Genomic DNA, 17,286 nt, shown 5'->3' with positions numbered 1-17,286 from the left:
CAAAGTAAATTTACACCGGGTCCTCCATGTCCTTTGTTGGACTGCCCCACTCCATGTCCCATGCCAGCATGATTAGGACTGCTGTAGCCTGCTTGGTGCTGTAAGCAACCTTGCTGACTGCCTTCTGGGAGGAACCACTTATTTTGCTCACTAGCTTTTCTGCCACCTGAGTCATTTAAATTAATCTGGCCTGATCCAACTCCTCTCGAGATCCTATAAACACCTAACAAGGTTCCCTTAAACCATCAGATGATAAATCCGTTACTTGTCCTTCCTCCTTATCAGCTAGAGAACCTGCTAACACAGTCTAGCGCAATAAGCTATAACTGACTCTCCCTCCCTCTGATGTATCAGCAAAACTGCCTTCTTAACTCAGAAGGGGTTAAGAAATATCGAACTATCCTCGTACCACCGCTTCTCTGTCCTCTCGATTTGACTCCGTTTCAAGCTCTGCTAACATTGCCACCCCGTCCGTAGGGACAGCACAAGTTATTACCAACTCTCTTAGGCCTCCTGAATCCAAATACTTTCTAACAGTGTATCCCATTAACCCAGGTCAGACAGGTTTTCTGAGTCAAGGGGCCTAATTGCTTTGCTAACGCCTGCTTCTCGCTCTCGGTCAACTGACGTTGTCTGTTCCAATACATAGCCTGGGGATTTAGGTATCTGAACCACCCTTGCTGGCTGTCTTTCCATTTCTTCCCATGATTTAACAGGCTCATCCTCCTCATCCAGGAGTTCAAACTTCCCTCTTGATCTTTCACCATTGTACCATCAGTGTTGTATTTAGCTCTGTATCTCTGTTTTCTAATCACTTGTGGACGCCTTACAGGTATATCAATGTTATGGTATGTAGCTGACTCACTGCTTCATTCCCATACTTTTTGCCAGACTTGGCTTTACATATTCCTCCACCTTCTCTTATGATTTTTCCTTCTGCCACTCCTCCACAGCTTTTTCCCATTCCTTATCATTCCAGGGATCATAATCAAAAGCTATGCTACAAATAGTTTTTCTAGCACCTGTCAAGGTTCCTTCTCCACTCTGAACTCTAGGGTACAGATGTGGGGACCTACATGAAAAACCCCCTAAGCTTATTTTTACCAGCTTAAGTTAAAACTTCCCCAAGGTACAAACTATTTTACCTTTTGCCCCTGGACTTTATTGCTGCCACCACCAAGCGTCTAACAAATATACAACAGGGAAAGAACCCGTTTGGAAACGTCTTTTCCTCCCAAAATCCTCCCAAACCCTTTGGAAGTCTTGATAAAAATCCTCACCAATTTGCATAGGTGAACATAGACCCAAACCCTTGGATCTTAAGAACACTGAAAAAGCAATCAGGTTCTTAAAAGAAGAATTTTAATGGAAGAAAAAGTAAAAGAATCACCTCTGTAAAATCAGGATGGTAAATACCTTACAGGGTAATAAGATTCAAAACATAGAGAATCCCTCTAGGCAAAACCTTAAGTTACAAAAAGACACAAAAACGAGAATATACATTCTATTCAGCACAACTTATTTTATCAGTCATTTAAACAAAACAGAATCTAACGCATATCTAACTAGATTGCTTATTAGCCCTTTAGAGGAGTTCTGACCTGCATTCCTGCTCTGGTTCCGGCAAAAGCAACACACAGACAGAGAGAACCCTTTGTTTCCCCCCCCCTCCAGCTTTGAAAGTATCTTGTCTCCTCACTGATCATTTTGGTCAGGTGCCAGCAAGGTTATCTTTAGCTTCTTAACCCTTTACAGGTGAAAGGGTTTTTCCTCTGGCTAGGAGGGATTTAAAGGTGGTTAGCCTTCCCTTTATATTTATGAAACACCCCCCAAATCTGAGATCAGGTGAAACGCTGGCTGCGATTTCTTCCTGGAGCTCTAAGAGAAAACAGAGTTAATAAGATACATGCATCTCTAAATATACTACCAAGTATATAAAGACTAACAATATTTTCCACATCTCAAGGACGATTTTAACCAGTTGATTCTGGGAAACTTTCACAGGAGAGTGCATCAGCCACTTTGTTAGAAGCTCCTGAAATGTGTTGGATGTCGAAATCAAAATCTTGGAGAGCTAAACTACACCGAATAAGTTTATTTCCCGTGATGGTATGAAGCCACTGTAGCGCAGCATGGTCAGTTTGCAGGTGGAAACGCTGTTCCCAAACATATGGGCATAGCTTTTCCAGAGCACAGACCATGGAGTAACATTCTTTTTCACTGACTGACCAGTTGCTTTCCCTCTCAGACAGTTTCTTGCTGAGAAACACTACAGGAAGGATTTCTTGATCCGGTCCTTCCTGCATTAAAAGTGCTCCCACACCACGCTCGGATACATCTGTGGTTACTAGGAAAGGTTTGTCCAAGTCTGGGGCCCTTAGTACAGGATCAGACATGAGTGTCGCTTTAAGCTGGTTAAAGGCCTTCTGACACTCTTCGGTCCACTGAACAGCATTTAGCTGTTTCTTTTTGGTTAGGTCTGTCAGTGGGGCAGCGATTTGGCTGTATTGCGGTACAAATCGCCTGTAATAACCGGCCAAATCTAAGAGGGATCGAACCTGTTTCTTTGACTTTGTGACAAGCCACTTTTGGATAGCATCCACTTTGGCCTGTAGGGGGTTGATATTTCTTTGACCCACCTGGTGTCCAAGGTAAGTCACTCTGTTTAGGTCTATTTGACACTTCTTAGCCTTAACAATTAGTCCTGACTCCCTTATGAGCTCAAAGACTATTTGTAGATGTTCCAGGTGTTCTGCCCAGGAATCTGAAAATATGGCTACATCGTCAAGGTAGGCGACTGCATATTCTCCTAATACCGCTAGGAGACGATCTACAGGTCTTTGGAAGGTGTCGCTTGCATTCCGCAGCCCAAAAGGGAGTACATTAAATTCATACAGCCTGACATGTGTAGTGAAGGCTGACCTTTCCTTGGTGGATTCATCTAGCGGTACCTGCCAGTACCCCTTTGTTAAGTCCAAGGTAGAGATGAACTGGGCCTGTCCCAGTTTCTCTAATAGTTCATCTGTGCGTGGCATTGGATAGTTGTCTGGGCGAGTTACAGCATTTAGCTTATGGTAGTCCATGCAAAAACTTATCTCCCCAACTGGTTTGGGAAATAGAATCACTGGAGATGCCCATGCACTGCCAGAGGGATGGATTACACCCATCTGTAGCATATTCTGGATCTCCCGTTCTATAGCAGTTTTAGCTTGAGAAGACACCTGGTAAGGTTGGACTTTAATTGGGTGAGCATTATCTGTGTCAATGGAGTGGTATGCCCGTTCAGTCAGTCCTGGGGTGGCTGAGAACATCGGCGTATAGCTAGTGCACAGCTCCTTGATCTGCTGTCACTGCATATGCCCAAGGATCATGGAGAGGTTCACCTCTTCCATGCCACCAGCACTTTTCCCTTCGTAGTAGAGACCTTCAGGCCACTCAGCATCATCTCCTCCCTGGGCTGTAAACTGACAAACCTTTAATTCTCTGGAATAAAAGGACTTTAGAGAATTAATATGGTACACCTTAGGCTTTCGGTTGGAGGTGGGGAATGCTATGAGATAATTAACAGCTCCCAGGTGCTCCTGGACCATGACTGGCCCTTCCCACGATGCTTCCATTTTATGGGCCTGAAGCACCTTTAAGATCATGACCTGGCCCCCTACTTTGAAGGAACGCTCTCTGGCATGTTTATCGTACCAGGCTTTTTGCTCTTTTTGAGCATCCTTTAGGTTTTCTTTAACAAGGGCTAGAGAGGTTCGGAGGGTGTTCTGTGGGTTGTTACAAAGTCCAGAATGTTAGTTCCTGGAGAAGGTGTAAATCCCTCCCATTGCTGCTTCACCAACTGTAATGGCCCCTTAACCTCATGGCCATATGTAAGTTCAAATGGTGAAAACCCTAAACTGGGATGTGGTACAGTTCTGTAGGCAAAGAGCAACTGCTGCAACACTAGGTCCCAATCATTGAAGTGCTCATTTACAAATTTACGTATCATGGACCCCAAAGTCCCATTAAAGTTCTCCACCAGGCCATTTATTTCATGATGGTAAGGGGTGGCAACCAAGTGATTCACCCCATGAGCTTCCCAAAGGTTTTCCATAGTTCCTGCCAGGAAATTAGTTCCTGCATCTGTGAGGATGTTGGAGGGCCAACCTACCCTGGCAAAAATGTCTGCTAGTGCCTGGCACACACTTTTAGCCCTGGTGTTGCTTAGAGCTACTGCTTCCGGCCATTGGGTGGCAAAATCCATGAAAGTCAGTATGTACAGCTTTCCTCTGGGTGTCTTTTTCGGAAAAGGACCCAGAATATCCACAGCTACTTGCTGAAATGGAACTTCAATGATGGGGAGAGGCTGGAGAAGGGCTTTGACCTGGTCTTGGGGTTTTCCCACTTTTTGGCATACCTCACAAGACCGGACATAGGTAGAAACATTCTTTCCCATTCCCTCCCAGTGGAATGACTCCCCAATCGGTCTTTGGTCCTGTTCACCCCAGCATGGCCACTAGGATGATCGTGGGCTAAGCTCAAGAGCTTGACCCGGTACTTAGTTGAAACTACCAACTGTCTCTGAGGATGCCAGTCTTCCTGGTGTCCACCAGAAAGAGTTTCCTTGTATAAAAGTCCTCTTTCTACAACAAACCTGGATCGATTAGAAGAGCTGAGAGGCGTTGGGTTGCTCCGTGCCGCTGACCAAGCTCTCTGGAGGCTTTCATCTGCTTCCTGTTCAGTCTGGAACTGTTCCCTTGATGCTGGAGACATCAGTTCCTCGTTGGATTGTGGACCTATGCTTGGTCCCTTTCGAAGCGATGTAGGGGATAGGGCTGCTTCCGTTGACTGTGAACCGCTCTCCGCTGGTGCACTATGTTGGGGTTCAGGCTCCGGTTGAGTCTCTTGTGTAGGGTTATCGGCTGCTGCCAGTTCAGGTTCGGTGGGGCCCTCTGGTGGTGGGATTGCAAGTACTGGGTTCAGTGCTGGCAATGGGTCTGGTGCTAGTTGTTCCGCTGGTTCCGGTTCTGGGACTGGCTCTGTCTGGGTCTCTGGGACTGGATCTACTACTGCTGTTGCAGACACTGGCCTGGGGTTCGGGTCCATCACCTCTGACCGGGTCCTGGTAGAAGTTTTCGGAACAGAGCTAGGAGTGATGGCTGGCTGCGGGTGACCATTCCCACCCTGTTGTCTAGCTTCACACGATTGGCCAAGTCTTCCCCCAACCGCATGGGGATGGGATAATCATCATAGATTGCAAAAGTCCACATTCCTGACCAGCCCTTGTCTGGACAGGCAACTTGGCTGTAGGCAAATTGAAAGAGTTGGACTTGAAGGGTTGAATCATCACTTGGATCTCTGGATTGATTAAATTGGGGTCCACTAAGGAAACATGGATACCTGACACTTGTGCTCCGGTGTCCCTCCACGCAGTGACCTTCCCGTCCACACTCACAGTTTCCCTCCGCTCCAAGGGTATCTGGGAGGTATCTGGGCCTTTGTAACCTTAAGTTACAAAAAGACACAAAACCAGGAATATCTATTCCATTCAGCACAGCTTATTTTTCTCAGCCATTTAAAGAAATCAGAATCTAATGCGTATCTAGCTAAATTACTTACTGAGTTCTAAGACTCCATTCCTGTTCTGTCCCCGGCAAAAGCATCACACAGAGAGAGAGCTTTGTTTCTTCCTTCCCCCAGCTTTTGAAAGTATCTTGTCTCCTCATTGGTCATTTTGGTCATGTGCCAGTGAGGTTGTCCTAGCTTCTTAACCCTTTACAGGTGAAAGGGTTTTTCCTCTGGCCAGGAGGGATTTTAAAAGTGTTTACGCTTCCCTTTATATTTATGACAGCTCCCTATTAAGTTTAGGCTTATCCTGTATTCCCTCCATGAAGACATGGGATAGGTTGGAGTGGACAAGTCACTTGATTTGATAAAATCCAGATTCTATTGGCCTCATAGGACTTACAATATAGAGAAGCATTGCAAAGCTTGCTCTTGGCACATACAGAGGAAGACATTGTTCAAAAAAATCTTCCCTTTTGGTCAACATCAGCTGTGGATCATTGGACCTGGTCTGTATGGACTTTGAGTTTGGAGAAAGACAGTACAAATACTAGACACATACGAATGGTCATAGACTGTCTGGTCTAGTATGCTCATGTTTCCCCACTGAGGACCACCGTTGCAAAGGTATTGTCAGAAAACTTTTTTGTCTTCTATGAACTGTTCTGTAGAATCCACTTAGATCAAGAGAGATCCCAAGAGTCACCTTATCAAGGAGCTACTGCAGATAGTGGGGGTTTGGAAATCCAGAATGTATCCTCTCCAGGGAGACCCTCAGCCAGAAAGCTTATTAAACACATTTGGGGGGCATGTTGAACTCTGTTGAGAAACCCAAGTGGAGTCAGCATGTCAGCTTCCTAAAACATGCCAATCACTGCACAAGGAATTAGTCCACTTGATATTCCCCATAACATCAAATGTTTGGAAGAGAATAGACTGCCTGTGGACTTGTGCTTTGGAGTATCTGCTGATGGAATTTGTATTATCTAACATTGTTCAGCTCATTACACTTGAGGAGGAGGAACCTTTTGCTTCTGAAGATGACACAAAGTGCAGCTTCCCATGCGGAAGGCTAGTCTATGAATGCATCACTTATTTGGTGTTCTGAGGTACAGGCTCCCTGTAAAATCTGAAATCCCAGGTCCAGAAGGACACTGTGATCAGTCCATCTGTGATGCCCATAGCATGAGCTGAACCCTGTAGCCAAACCCTTCACACCACCAAAGTATCCAGAGGGAACAGCCCTGGATAGCATGGAAGAGCCTACCGAGGGAGGAATTGCAGACAGTGGCATGGAGCCTGAAGTAGGGAGTACATGACCTGTTACCTCAGAGATCCATCGATACCCAGGTGCTCTGGGTGAGAACTGAAGCCCATCATCTGGTTAACCTATGGCTCTCATAGAATATTAGGTTTGGAAGAGACTTCAGGAGGCCATCTAGTCCAATCCCCTCCTCAAAGCAGGACCGTCTCTTGATGGTGCCTCTTGTGTTCCACAAATGGGTGTTGGGAGTGTGCAGCCCAGTACTGAAAATCCCTCTGTTATCCTCAAAGTTTAGTAGGACATTGTGCTTGTGTATGTTATATTGTCTGTTTTTGTGGTATTCTTAATCAGAATATGAGCTCAAAAGTATATCTTGATTGTATTATGTACTACCTTATGTTTATGCTGAAATACTTGATAATGACATTGGATTTTTCTCAGGTGGGGAATGGCGTAACTCTCTATTGGCAGGGGTGGCCAGCCTGTGGCTCCAGAGCAACATGTGGCTCTTCAGAAGTTAATATGTGGCTCCTTGAATAGGCACCGACTTTGGGGCTGGAGCTACAGGCGCCAACTTTCAAATGTGCCAGGGGGTGCTCTCTGCTCAACCCCGGCTCTGCCATGGGCCCTGCCGCCACTCCACCCCTTCCTGCCCCCTCCCCTCAGCCTGCTATGCCCTCGCTCCTTCCCCTCCTCCCTAGAGCCTCCTGCATGCCATGAAACAGCTGATCGGGAGGTGTCGGGAGGGAGGGGGAGGTGCTGATCAGTGGGGCTGCCAGTGGGTGGGAGGCGCTGGGAGTGGGGGGGTGGGGGTGGGAGTTGATGGGGGGGCTGCTGAGGTATTACTGTGGCTCTTTGGCAATGTACATTGGTAAATTCTGGCTCCTTCTCAGGCTCAGGTTGGCCACCCCTGCTCTCTTGGGGTTTCCTGTCCCCAGGACCTCTGGGCTGAGCCTCCAGGGGCATGTCTACACAGTCTACAGCAGTGAGCCTCCCAGGCCAGTTAATAGACTTGGGCTAGTGAGGCTCATGCTAGAGCTCTTGAAGCTGCGTAGCCAGTGCTTTGGAGCTGCAGCTTGGGCTGGAGCGTGGGGTCTGAAGCCCAAGGAGGAAGGTGGGCCACCCTCCAGCCCAAGTTGCAACTCCAAAGCACTGGCTACACAGCTTTTTTTTAAGAGCTCTAGCATGAGCCTCGCTAGCCCAAGTCTATCAACTGGGCTGGGAGACTCGCCGCTGTGGGCTGTGTAGACATACCTTATGGAGCCCTGTTGAAAGGGTTACGACTAAGTTGGCTGCCAGAGCCCTCAGACCCCATTCCCAGAGTGCTTGGAGTCAGAGATGGGGAGAGAAGGAACTAGAAACCCCTGCTGGGACTGGTTACGGAGGTTTCTGCATGGGATGGTCTGGATGAGCCATCCACTGGACCAAAGTCAAGTCAGGGCTGCAGATTTTCTGTTTGGAAGCTGAGAATGATGTGACATGGCTTAGGGAGTCCCTGCTAAATTCCCACTTCCCTGAAAGGAGTTTGTACAGCTGAGATTTTAGCTGCTTGGACCAGGTATTTCCAGCACTGCAGTGATGAGAATCCACCAGGGAAAGATTTGACCAGCTATTGAGAGCCAGCTGACACCACAGAAGGATTCCAGACCAAAGAACAGATAAGCCCAGTTGAGAGAGGACCCTGACCCACCCAAGGGTGAAGAAAAATGACGTTTATTTAAAAACAGGCCCATGCCCCAGCACTGCAATACGGAATCCCAGGATGTTCAACCTCAGCCTATCATTCACCTTGGGACGGTGTTAGGGAGGAAGCAGGGGTTTGGAAAAGTTTGAGTGTTAGGAGGTGGGGAGTTGGTTTAATTACAAATGTTGGTTAACTATTAGTTAACCTTTTTAATCCTTTCCTTCACCATGTCCTATTTTCCTGTCTCTCCTCCCCTGTCCTACTTATAGGGTTATGTTGGTGTGTAACATTTCGTTGATGTTTGTTTTATTTACTTTATTGTCCCCCTGGGCTTGGCACCCCTTGCCAGCTACAAACATGGCCATTAATTTCTCAAGGGACAGCGCCCCTGTGTATCTGGCACAGCAAGAAGTCATTTGAGGAACCATGAGTCAAGAAGAGGAACCCAGGACCTGATCTGTTCAAGAAGAGGGGAGAAGCTGCTCCAAATATTGGTCTTAGCAAGCACCAGGGAGAGAAGAGGGCTTAAGCTATGCTGAGGGGCCTACATAGCATTTATATCATCATATTGTCAAGACCTGCTCTAAGCAGCATTATATGATGACATGGTGGTAAAACTCCCTGAGCCTTGTGTATGCTATTGCTCCCACAATAAGTAGCTCTGATGGCCCTGGTCTGGTGCTGCATTTTCAGAAAGAGCTCAGTGTGGATACTGCCTTGTTCTGTGGGATAACAAGGTAATAAAGCTTGGAGCAAGGGCTGAAGGGTGGGGTGGGGGCAAAAGAACAGGGAGGTCTGATTTAAGGAGAGAGCATCGGTATCCCACTAGCATGTAAATGAAGTCCCCCCTGGAGGCAATTTAACGTAAGTGGTAAAGGCCTAAAAAAAAATGAAGCTGTTTGTATAGTGTCAGGCTGACGATTGTTTAATCTCTGTAAAGTATAGATCCCAAGTTGAAAGGTATTATAGAAGGCAAAGTACTATTATTTATTCAAAATTGTAGTGTATGTAGGGTGGGAAATTGGAGCATTTAGGCCAGCCTGGAAGCCCTGTGTTATCATTTGGCATTGCTATGTGAGAGATGAAGGGCTCAGTTTTCCTCTCCCGCTTCAGGATACAAATAATTTCCATTCACTTTGGTGCACTCACATGCAGATACCACAAAATGTCTCCCCTTCTAGCTTCTGATAGGCCTAGTGGGCCAGAAGTATACAGAGAAAGGTCCAGTGGCTAGGGTTCTAGTCTGAGACTCTGGGGATTTAGGTTTTGCTCTGCCACAGGCTCCATGGGCAGGCCGCTTAATGTTTTCTGTGTCTCAGTTCACCAGGTGTGTAATGGCATTGATAACACTTCCCTAGGTCACAGGGGTGTTGTGAGGATGAATACAGTACAGATTGTGAAGAGCTCAGATACTACAGTAATGGGGGCCACATAAGTACCTTAAATGGACAGAAGTGTGGGTGTTGCAGAGGAAGGTTTGAGGGGCCACAGAATTAATTATATGCTACTTGGGAGTGAAACCCCTGTAGTAGTTCTTGGGTGAGGTAGTGGCATCCTCCTCTAGGAAACGCAATATTACCAGCCCCCCACACTCAAAAATCATGTCAGCTCTGCCAGAGTCACAAGGTTGTTGGTTTTTTTTAAGTAAAGAAATTGAGGATCATTTATTTTCCTTCTGGCTTTCTGAGCCTTTAGAGTGCACTTGCTTTTGATTTTCTCTGCAACTATGAGGGGCAGAAACTTAATGAAAGCTGATATTTTCAGGCAGTCTCTTGATCCCTGAAACTGGGCTTTAAAAAAAGAATCCCAGCTATCACAATAAAATGGTGAGAGTTGCAACACTGGAAACCTTGTCAGAGAATTCTGGACTTGGTGCAATCTGCACTTTGGAGACGTCACGAACCACCTTCAGAGGGGATGACTCTGTCAAGGGCCATCACCCCAATATTCCTTCAATTTGGTGGCAGAATTTTAACCAGGGACCCTCAGCAGCCCCCTCCAGTAGATCACTGCTTCACTGAGAGTTATTTGTAGCCTGTTTACGGAGAATCAGGCCCCTTATCTTTCCCCTCCCTTTTGCTGTTTCCTAGAACTTCCTCCTCTGCCCGGTCACACTTAGCCACAAACTTCTGTCAGTCTGTATTTGCAAAAAGAAAAGGAGGACTTGTGGCACCTTAGAGACTAACAAATTTATTTGAGCATAAGCTTTGAGCTGTAGCTCACTAAAGCTTTAGAGACTAACAAATTTGAGCATAAGCTTTAGTTATCTACAGCTTAAAGCTTATGCTCAAATAAATTTGTTAGTTTCTAAGGTGCCACAAGTACTCCTTTTCTTTCTGTCAGTCAGTTACTCTCTCTGCTTTAGAGACTAACAAATTTATTAGAGCATAAGCTTTCGTGAGCTACAGCTCACTTCATCGGATGCGTTTGGTGGAAAATACAGAGGGGAGACAATCTCCCCTCTGTATTTTCCACCAAACGCATCCGATGAAGTGAGCTGTAGCTCACGAAAGCTTATGCTCTAATAAATTTGTTAGTCTCTAAGGTGCCACAAGTACTCTTTTCTTTTTGCAAATACAGACTAACACGGCTGCTACTCTGAAATCTCTCTGCTTTGGTTCCTTTCCTCTTCTCTTCTCTCTTCCCTTGTTCTTTTACCATCTTGTAGCACAAAGATCTGATCCGAAACATGCAGACACATGCTTTAAGAATACAGTTTTCCCTCCTTAAAAGCTACCACAAATAGGGGTGAGACCCAAAGTTTGAATCCAGAAGCAGCATTTCCCAATGCTTGGGGTACTACTATTGTGTCAAAATACATACCAACTCTTGAGTATTGTTGGCAACAGGGTTCCCAGAAACATCAGTGTTTTGAAGAGGACATTGCCAAAGGCAAACATGAGAGAGTCCCCCTTTTGAAATAAAACTTTAGCGTAATTGTGTGGCTTAAAGACACCTCTTTGTTGTCAGATCTCTGCTGAGACCTCTGGATTTCCCCCGACTCTCTGCATGCTGAGGTGCTTACTGATCCATCTCATCCACCCAAGTCAATTACTCTGAAATATCCTTTCTGAATCTCACTGGAGGAAGACAGTACTACTAACCAAATACTTCCCCTGCCCTGCCTGAGGTGGCGTTCCTAGAGATCAAATAGCTTAACTCTCTGCCCTCTGGCTTGTTTCCAGGTTGCCCATTCTCCAAGGAGGGACTTTTGCGTTCTTGACTCCTTCCCTTGCCATGCTCTCCCTCCCTAATTGGAGATGCCCTGCGTGGACGCAGAATGCCAGCCAGGTGAATGCTACTTCACCGGAGTTCATCGAAGTTTGGCAGTCAAGGATGCGAGAGGTAATCCCTGTGAGCTACTGCCAGAAGGGCAGCTATAAAAACCTGAGGCGTATCATCTGAATGGGCCTTGAGATGTTAGAGGGAACATCAGGTCCCAGGAGAGATACCTGCTTACTTGTATTTACAAGGCTACATTCTAACTTGAACCGTTGCAGACATCTGTGGTTTGTAGACTTCGCTCATGAACTTGTCCTGAAGGCTGAGGAAATGCTGTTAGAGTATTTTATTTTCTGGGAAAACATATTCCATGTCAGGGCTGTTTCTGTGGTAACTAGTGACCATCCCAGAGCCATCTATGCTAGGGACCCCTCCCCCAGTAGAGTTCCACTATAGCAGTGCTCCTCCCCTGCTGTGGTTTCCTTGAACACCATCCCTCAATGGAGCGGGTTCTTCAGCATGAAGAGGGTCCATAGAAAAGAATATGCAGCCTAGAGCTGAAGTACACTTTCTGTGTAATCTCTACTGGGCTAGCTGGGGAATCATACCCCTTGTTCAACCCCCAGCTCTTCCCTCGGTGGAGATTGGCATGGAGGGAGGAATTCCCCCTAAGGAAGGGAAGGAGGAGGGTAGTTTAGAGGTGGCTGATGCTTCCATCCCCTTCTGCAGAGGGCCTTCCCTGTGTATTGATCTGAGAGATGTAATCCAGACCATTGTAGCTACTGGTCATTAGCAGAACATGGAGGACACAAATCTTCATAAACAAGAAGGCAAAGAATATGGTCTGCTGGCTAAAGCATGGGGACTTGTAGTCAGGCCACCTATGACCTTATCTAAGATCTGTCACTTAGTCACTGTTTGACCTTGAACAAGTTGCTTAGCCACTCTGTGCCTCTATTTACCTGCCTGCTGGAGCGGTGTGAAACAGCTTATGTTTGTCAAGAGCTTTGAGATCCTGGCTGAAAGCTGCAGTACAGTGCAGAGCATTGGTATTACGGTCACTATTGACCCAAGTAAATACAGTGCAGTCACAGGATAACTGTTTTCTTGCCTTCTCATTTTGGTCAGTGATTTTCAACCTTTTCTCATTTGCAGACCTCTTTGGAAATCTTAGGCATAGTCTGCAGACCCCAGGTAGGAAACCACTAATTCAGGGGTTTGAGCCTCAAGGTGTTAAAAACTTCATCTCACTATAGCTGGTGGGAGTTGAGGGCACTCAGCACCTCACAGGGTCAAGCCTCATCACGAGAGCAGAGGCACTTAGTAATTCATTCATTATTTAGTGGTATTAACTAATAACTCATATGTAGGGTAAATAAACACTGTTTAAATACACAAGAGTTACCAAGCACACACAGATTGCATGGTGATGAATGTGTCCTGCAGAGGAAAGCAATACTCCGATAAATCAGAAGCCTGGCTAACTGCATGCCCTCTAGCCTTATCTCCTAATCTAAGTGCTGGTGTGCTGTAGTTCCCTGGCTGTCTCCTCCTGATAATCTGAACATGTTTGGTATTGCCCAACTGATTCTGATAATTAAGGAGTTTATTGTACTGGTCTGCCTGTGAATATATTTGCAACCCACAGAGAGAAACAGAAGGGACTTCCAGGTCATCCAGCACTTTGAAAATTTAAATAGAAAAATGTAATTTCTGTGTTCAGCTGAAGATTCCCTTTGCTTTGTTATACCAATAAAATAAAAACCAGCAGGATCTTAGTCAAGGGAATAAGGCAAAATGCCACATTTATTGTGAACACAGAAAGAATCATAAAAAGAAAAGGAGTACTTGTGGCACCTTAGAGACTAACAAATTTATTAGAGCATAAGCTTTCGTGAGCTACAGCTCACTTCATCGGATGCATTTGGTGGAAAAAACAGAGGAGAGATTTATATATACACACACACACAGAGAACATGAAACAATGGGTTTATCATACACACTGTAAGGAGAGTGATCACTTAAGATAAGCCATCACCAACAGCAGGGGGGGGAAGGAGGAAAACCTTTCATGGTGACAAGCAGGTAGGCTAATTCCAGCAGTTAACAAGAATATCAGAGGAACAGTGGGGGGTGGGGTGGGAGGGAGAAATACCATGGGGAAATAGTTTTACTTTGTGTAATGACTCATCCATTCCCAGTCTCTATTCAAGCCTAAGTTAATTGTATCCAGTTTGCAAATTAATTCCAATTCAGCAGTCTCTCGATGGAGTCTGTTTTTGAAGCTTTTTTGTTGAAGTATAGCCACTCTTAGGTCTGTGATCGAGTGACCAGAGAGATTGAAGTGTTCTCCAACTGGTTTTTGAATGTTATAATTCTTGACGTCTGATTTGTGTCCAAATCCTTCAAATCAGCGGCACTGCGATGGGTACCCGCATGGCCCCACAGTATGCCAACATTTTTATGGCTGACTTAGAACAACGCTTCCTCAGCTCTCATCCCCTAATGCCCCTACTCTACTTGCGCTACATTGATGACATCTTCATCATCTGGACCCATGGAAAAGAAGCTCTTGAGGAATTCCACCATGATTTCAACAATTTCCATCCCACCATCAACCTCAGCCTGGACCAGTCCACACAAGAGATCCACTTCCTGGACACTACAGTGCTAATAAGCGATGGTCACATAAACACCACCCTATATCGGAAACCTACTGACCGCTATTCCTACCTACATGCCTCTAGCTTTCATCCAGATCATACCACTCGATCCATTGTCTACAGCCAAGCGCTACGATATAACCGCATTTGCTCCAAACACCTGAGACAGAGACAAACACCTACAAGATCTCTATCATGCATTCCTACAACTACAATACCCACCTGCTGAAGTGAAGAAACAGATTGACAGAGCCAGAAGAGTACCCAGAAGTCACCTACTACAGGACAGGCCCAACAAAGAAAACAACAGAACGCCACTAGCCATCACCTTCAGCCCCCAACTAAAACCTCTCCAACGCATCATCAAGGATCTACAACCTATCCTGAAGGACGAGCCATCGCTCTCTCAGATCTTGGGAGACAGACCAGTCCTTGCTTACAGACAGCCCCCCAATCTGAAGCAAATACTCACCAGCAACCACACACCACACAACAGAACCACTAACCCAGGAACCTATCCTTGCAACAAAGCCCGTTGCCAACTCTGTCCACATATCTATTCAGGGGATACCATCATAGGGCCTAATCACATCAGCCACACTATCAGAGGCTCGTTCACCTGCGCATCTACCAATGTGATATATGCCATCATGTGCCAGCAATGCCCCTCTGCCATGTACATTGGCCAAACTGGACAGTCTCTACGTAAAAGAATGAATGGACACAAATCAGACGTCAAGAATTATAACATTCAAAAACCAGTTGGAGAACACTTCAATCTCTCTGGTCACTCGATCACAGACCTAAGAGTGGCTATACTTCAACAAAAAAGCTTCAAAAACAGACTCCAACGAGAGACTGCTGAATTGGAATTAATTTGCAAACTGGATACAATTAACTTAGGCTTGAATAGAGACTGGGAATGGATGAGTCATTACACAAAGTAAAACTATTTCCCCATGGTATTTCTCCCTCCCACCCCACCCCCCACTGTTCCTCTGATATTCTTGTTAACTGCTGGAATTAGCCTACCTGCTTGTCACCATGAAAGGTTTTCCTCCTTCCCCCCCCTGCTGTTGGTGATGGCTTATCTTAAGTGATCACTCTCCTTACAGTGTGTATGATAAACCCATTGTTTCATGTTCTCTGTGTGTGTGTGTATATAAATCTCTCCTCTGTTTTTTCCACCAAATGCATCCGATGAAGTGAGCTGTAGCTCACGAAAGCTTATGCTCTAATAAATTTGTTAGTCTCTAAGGTGCCACAAGTACTCCTTTTCTTTTTGCGAATACAGACTAACACGGCTGCTACTCTGAAAAGAAAGAATCATAGTAAGCAGTTATAGCTATAACATTCCATTCAATTTCATATTTATTCACACATTCATTCTCACACACACACACACGATTTTGCAAAGTTGTTATAGTTACCAGCCTTAGAGTTGCCCATGCCAAGCCACTGGCCAGGTGGCCTGGACACCAGGAGGGAGCAGGGCCTTGTCAGATGCTCATCTGATGCTCCTGGAAGTTGGTTTGCAGAATCAGACCCCAAAGTTCTCAGTTTCTAGAGTCCATTTTTATAGGAATTTATTCCTATGCTAGTCTATGGGAATTGCTTCATCATGCTGTTGCTGAATCGATCAGCAGATGGCACATTCCTGACGGCTCTGTGCTGCCAGATGTTATCTTGTTCTTTGGTTCTCCCATCCTTGAGGCTGTTGGGTGGATTCCAGTCTGCCCTCCAGGGGCCATCTGGTTATTTCCACTCTGCACATTCTTCGGCCGATCAGTACTGAACTCCTGGGCTGGCACCTCCCTGATCATTAAATTATCCACATCAAGCATCCATCCACATACATCCTCTATCTCTATTTTAGATCAGAATTGTTAACAAAACAAGAGGAATACAACAAAAGGGCAGGGAATCTGTGTGCTGTTTCTGTTGCAAAGTATCATAGAATATCAGGGTTGGAAGGGACCTCAGAAGGTCATCTAGTCCAACCCCCTGTTCAAAGCAGGACCAATCCCCAACTAAATCATCTCAGACAGGGCTTTGTCAAGCTTGACCTTAAAAACTTCTAAGGAAGGAGATTCCACCACCTCCCCTAGGTAACGCATTCCAGTGTTTCACCACTCTCCTAGTGAAAAAGTTTTTCCTAATATCCAACCTAAACCTCCCCCACTGCAACTTGAGACTATTACTCCTTGTTCTGTCATCTGCTACCACTAAGAACAGTCTAGATCCATCCTCTTTGGAACCCCTTTTCAGGTAATTGAAAGCAGCTATCAAATCCCCCCTCATTCTTCTCTTCTGCAGACTAAACAATCCCAGTTCCCTCAGCCTCTCCTCATAAGTCATGTGTTCCAGTCCCCCAATCATTTTTCTTGCCCTCCACTGGATGTTTTCCAATTTTTTCACATCCTTCTTGTAGTGTGGGGCCCAAAACTGGACACACTACTCCGGATGAGGCCTCACCAATGTCGAATAGAGGAGAACGATCACATCCCTCGATCTGCTGGTAATGCCCCTACATATACATCCCAAAATGCCATTGGCCTTCTTGGCAACAAGGGCACACTGTTGACTCATATCCAGCATCTTGTCCACTGTAACCCCTAGGTCCTTTTCTGCAGGACTGCTGCCTAGCCATTCGATCTAGTCTGTAGTGGTGCATGGGATTCTTCAGTCCTAAATGCAGGACTCTGCACTTGTCCTTGTTGAACTTCATCAGATTTCTTTTGGCCCAATCCTCTAATTTGTCTAGGTCACTCTGTATCCTATCCCTACCCTCCAGCGTATCTACCTCTCCTCCCAGTTAGTGGCATCTGCAAACTTGATGAGGGTGCAATCCACATCATCCTTAAGATCATTTATGAAGATATTGAACAAAACCGGCCCAAGGACCG

At 45.8% G+C, this 17,286-nt stretch overlaps 1 protein-coding gene across 1 annotated transcript in view; it reads left to right on the top strand.

Moving 5' to 3' along the window:
- The window catches only part of LOC119858058 (solute carrier family 23 member 2-like), a 63,254-nt gene that overhangs the window by 18,659 nt on the left and 27,309 nt on the right, over positions 1-17,286 (top strand). The window contains exon 4 of the mRNA XM_038407964.2: positions 11,681-11,840. Coding sequence (XP_038263892.2) covers positions 11,681-11,840 — 160 coding nt within the window. The remainder of the gene's footprint in view (positions 1-11,680; positions 11,841-17,286) is intronic.

The sequence above is a fragment of the Dermochelys coriacea genome, chromosome 1 (genome assembly GCF_009764565.3).
Source record: "Dermochelys coriacea isolate rDerCor1 chromosome 1, rDerCor1.pri.v4, whole genome shotgun sequence".
Taxonomy (NCBI): Eukaryota; Metazoa; Chordata; order Testudines; family Dermochelyidae; genus Dermochelys; species Dermochelys coriacea.
The sequence above is the reverse complement of the archived record's forward strand: the minus strand, read 5'-3'. Positions and strand labels throughout refer to the sequence as shown.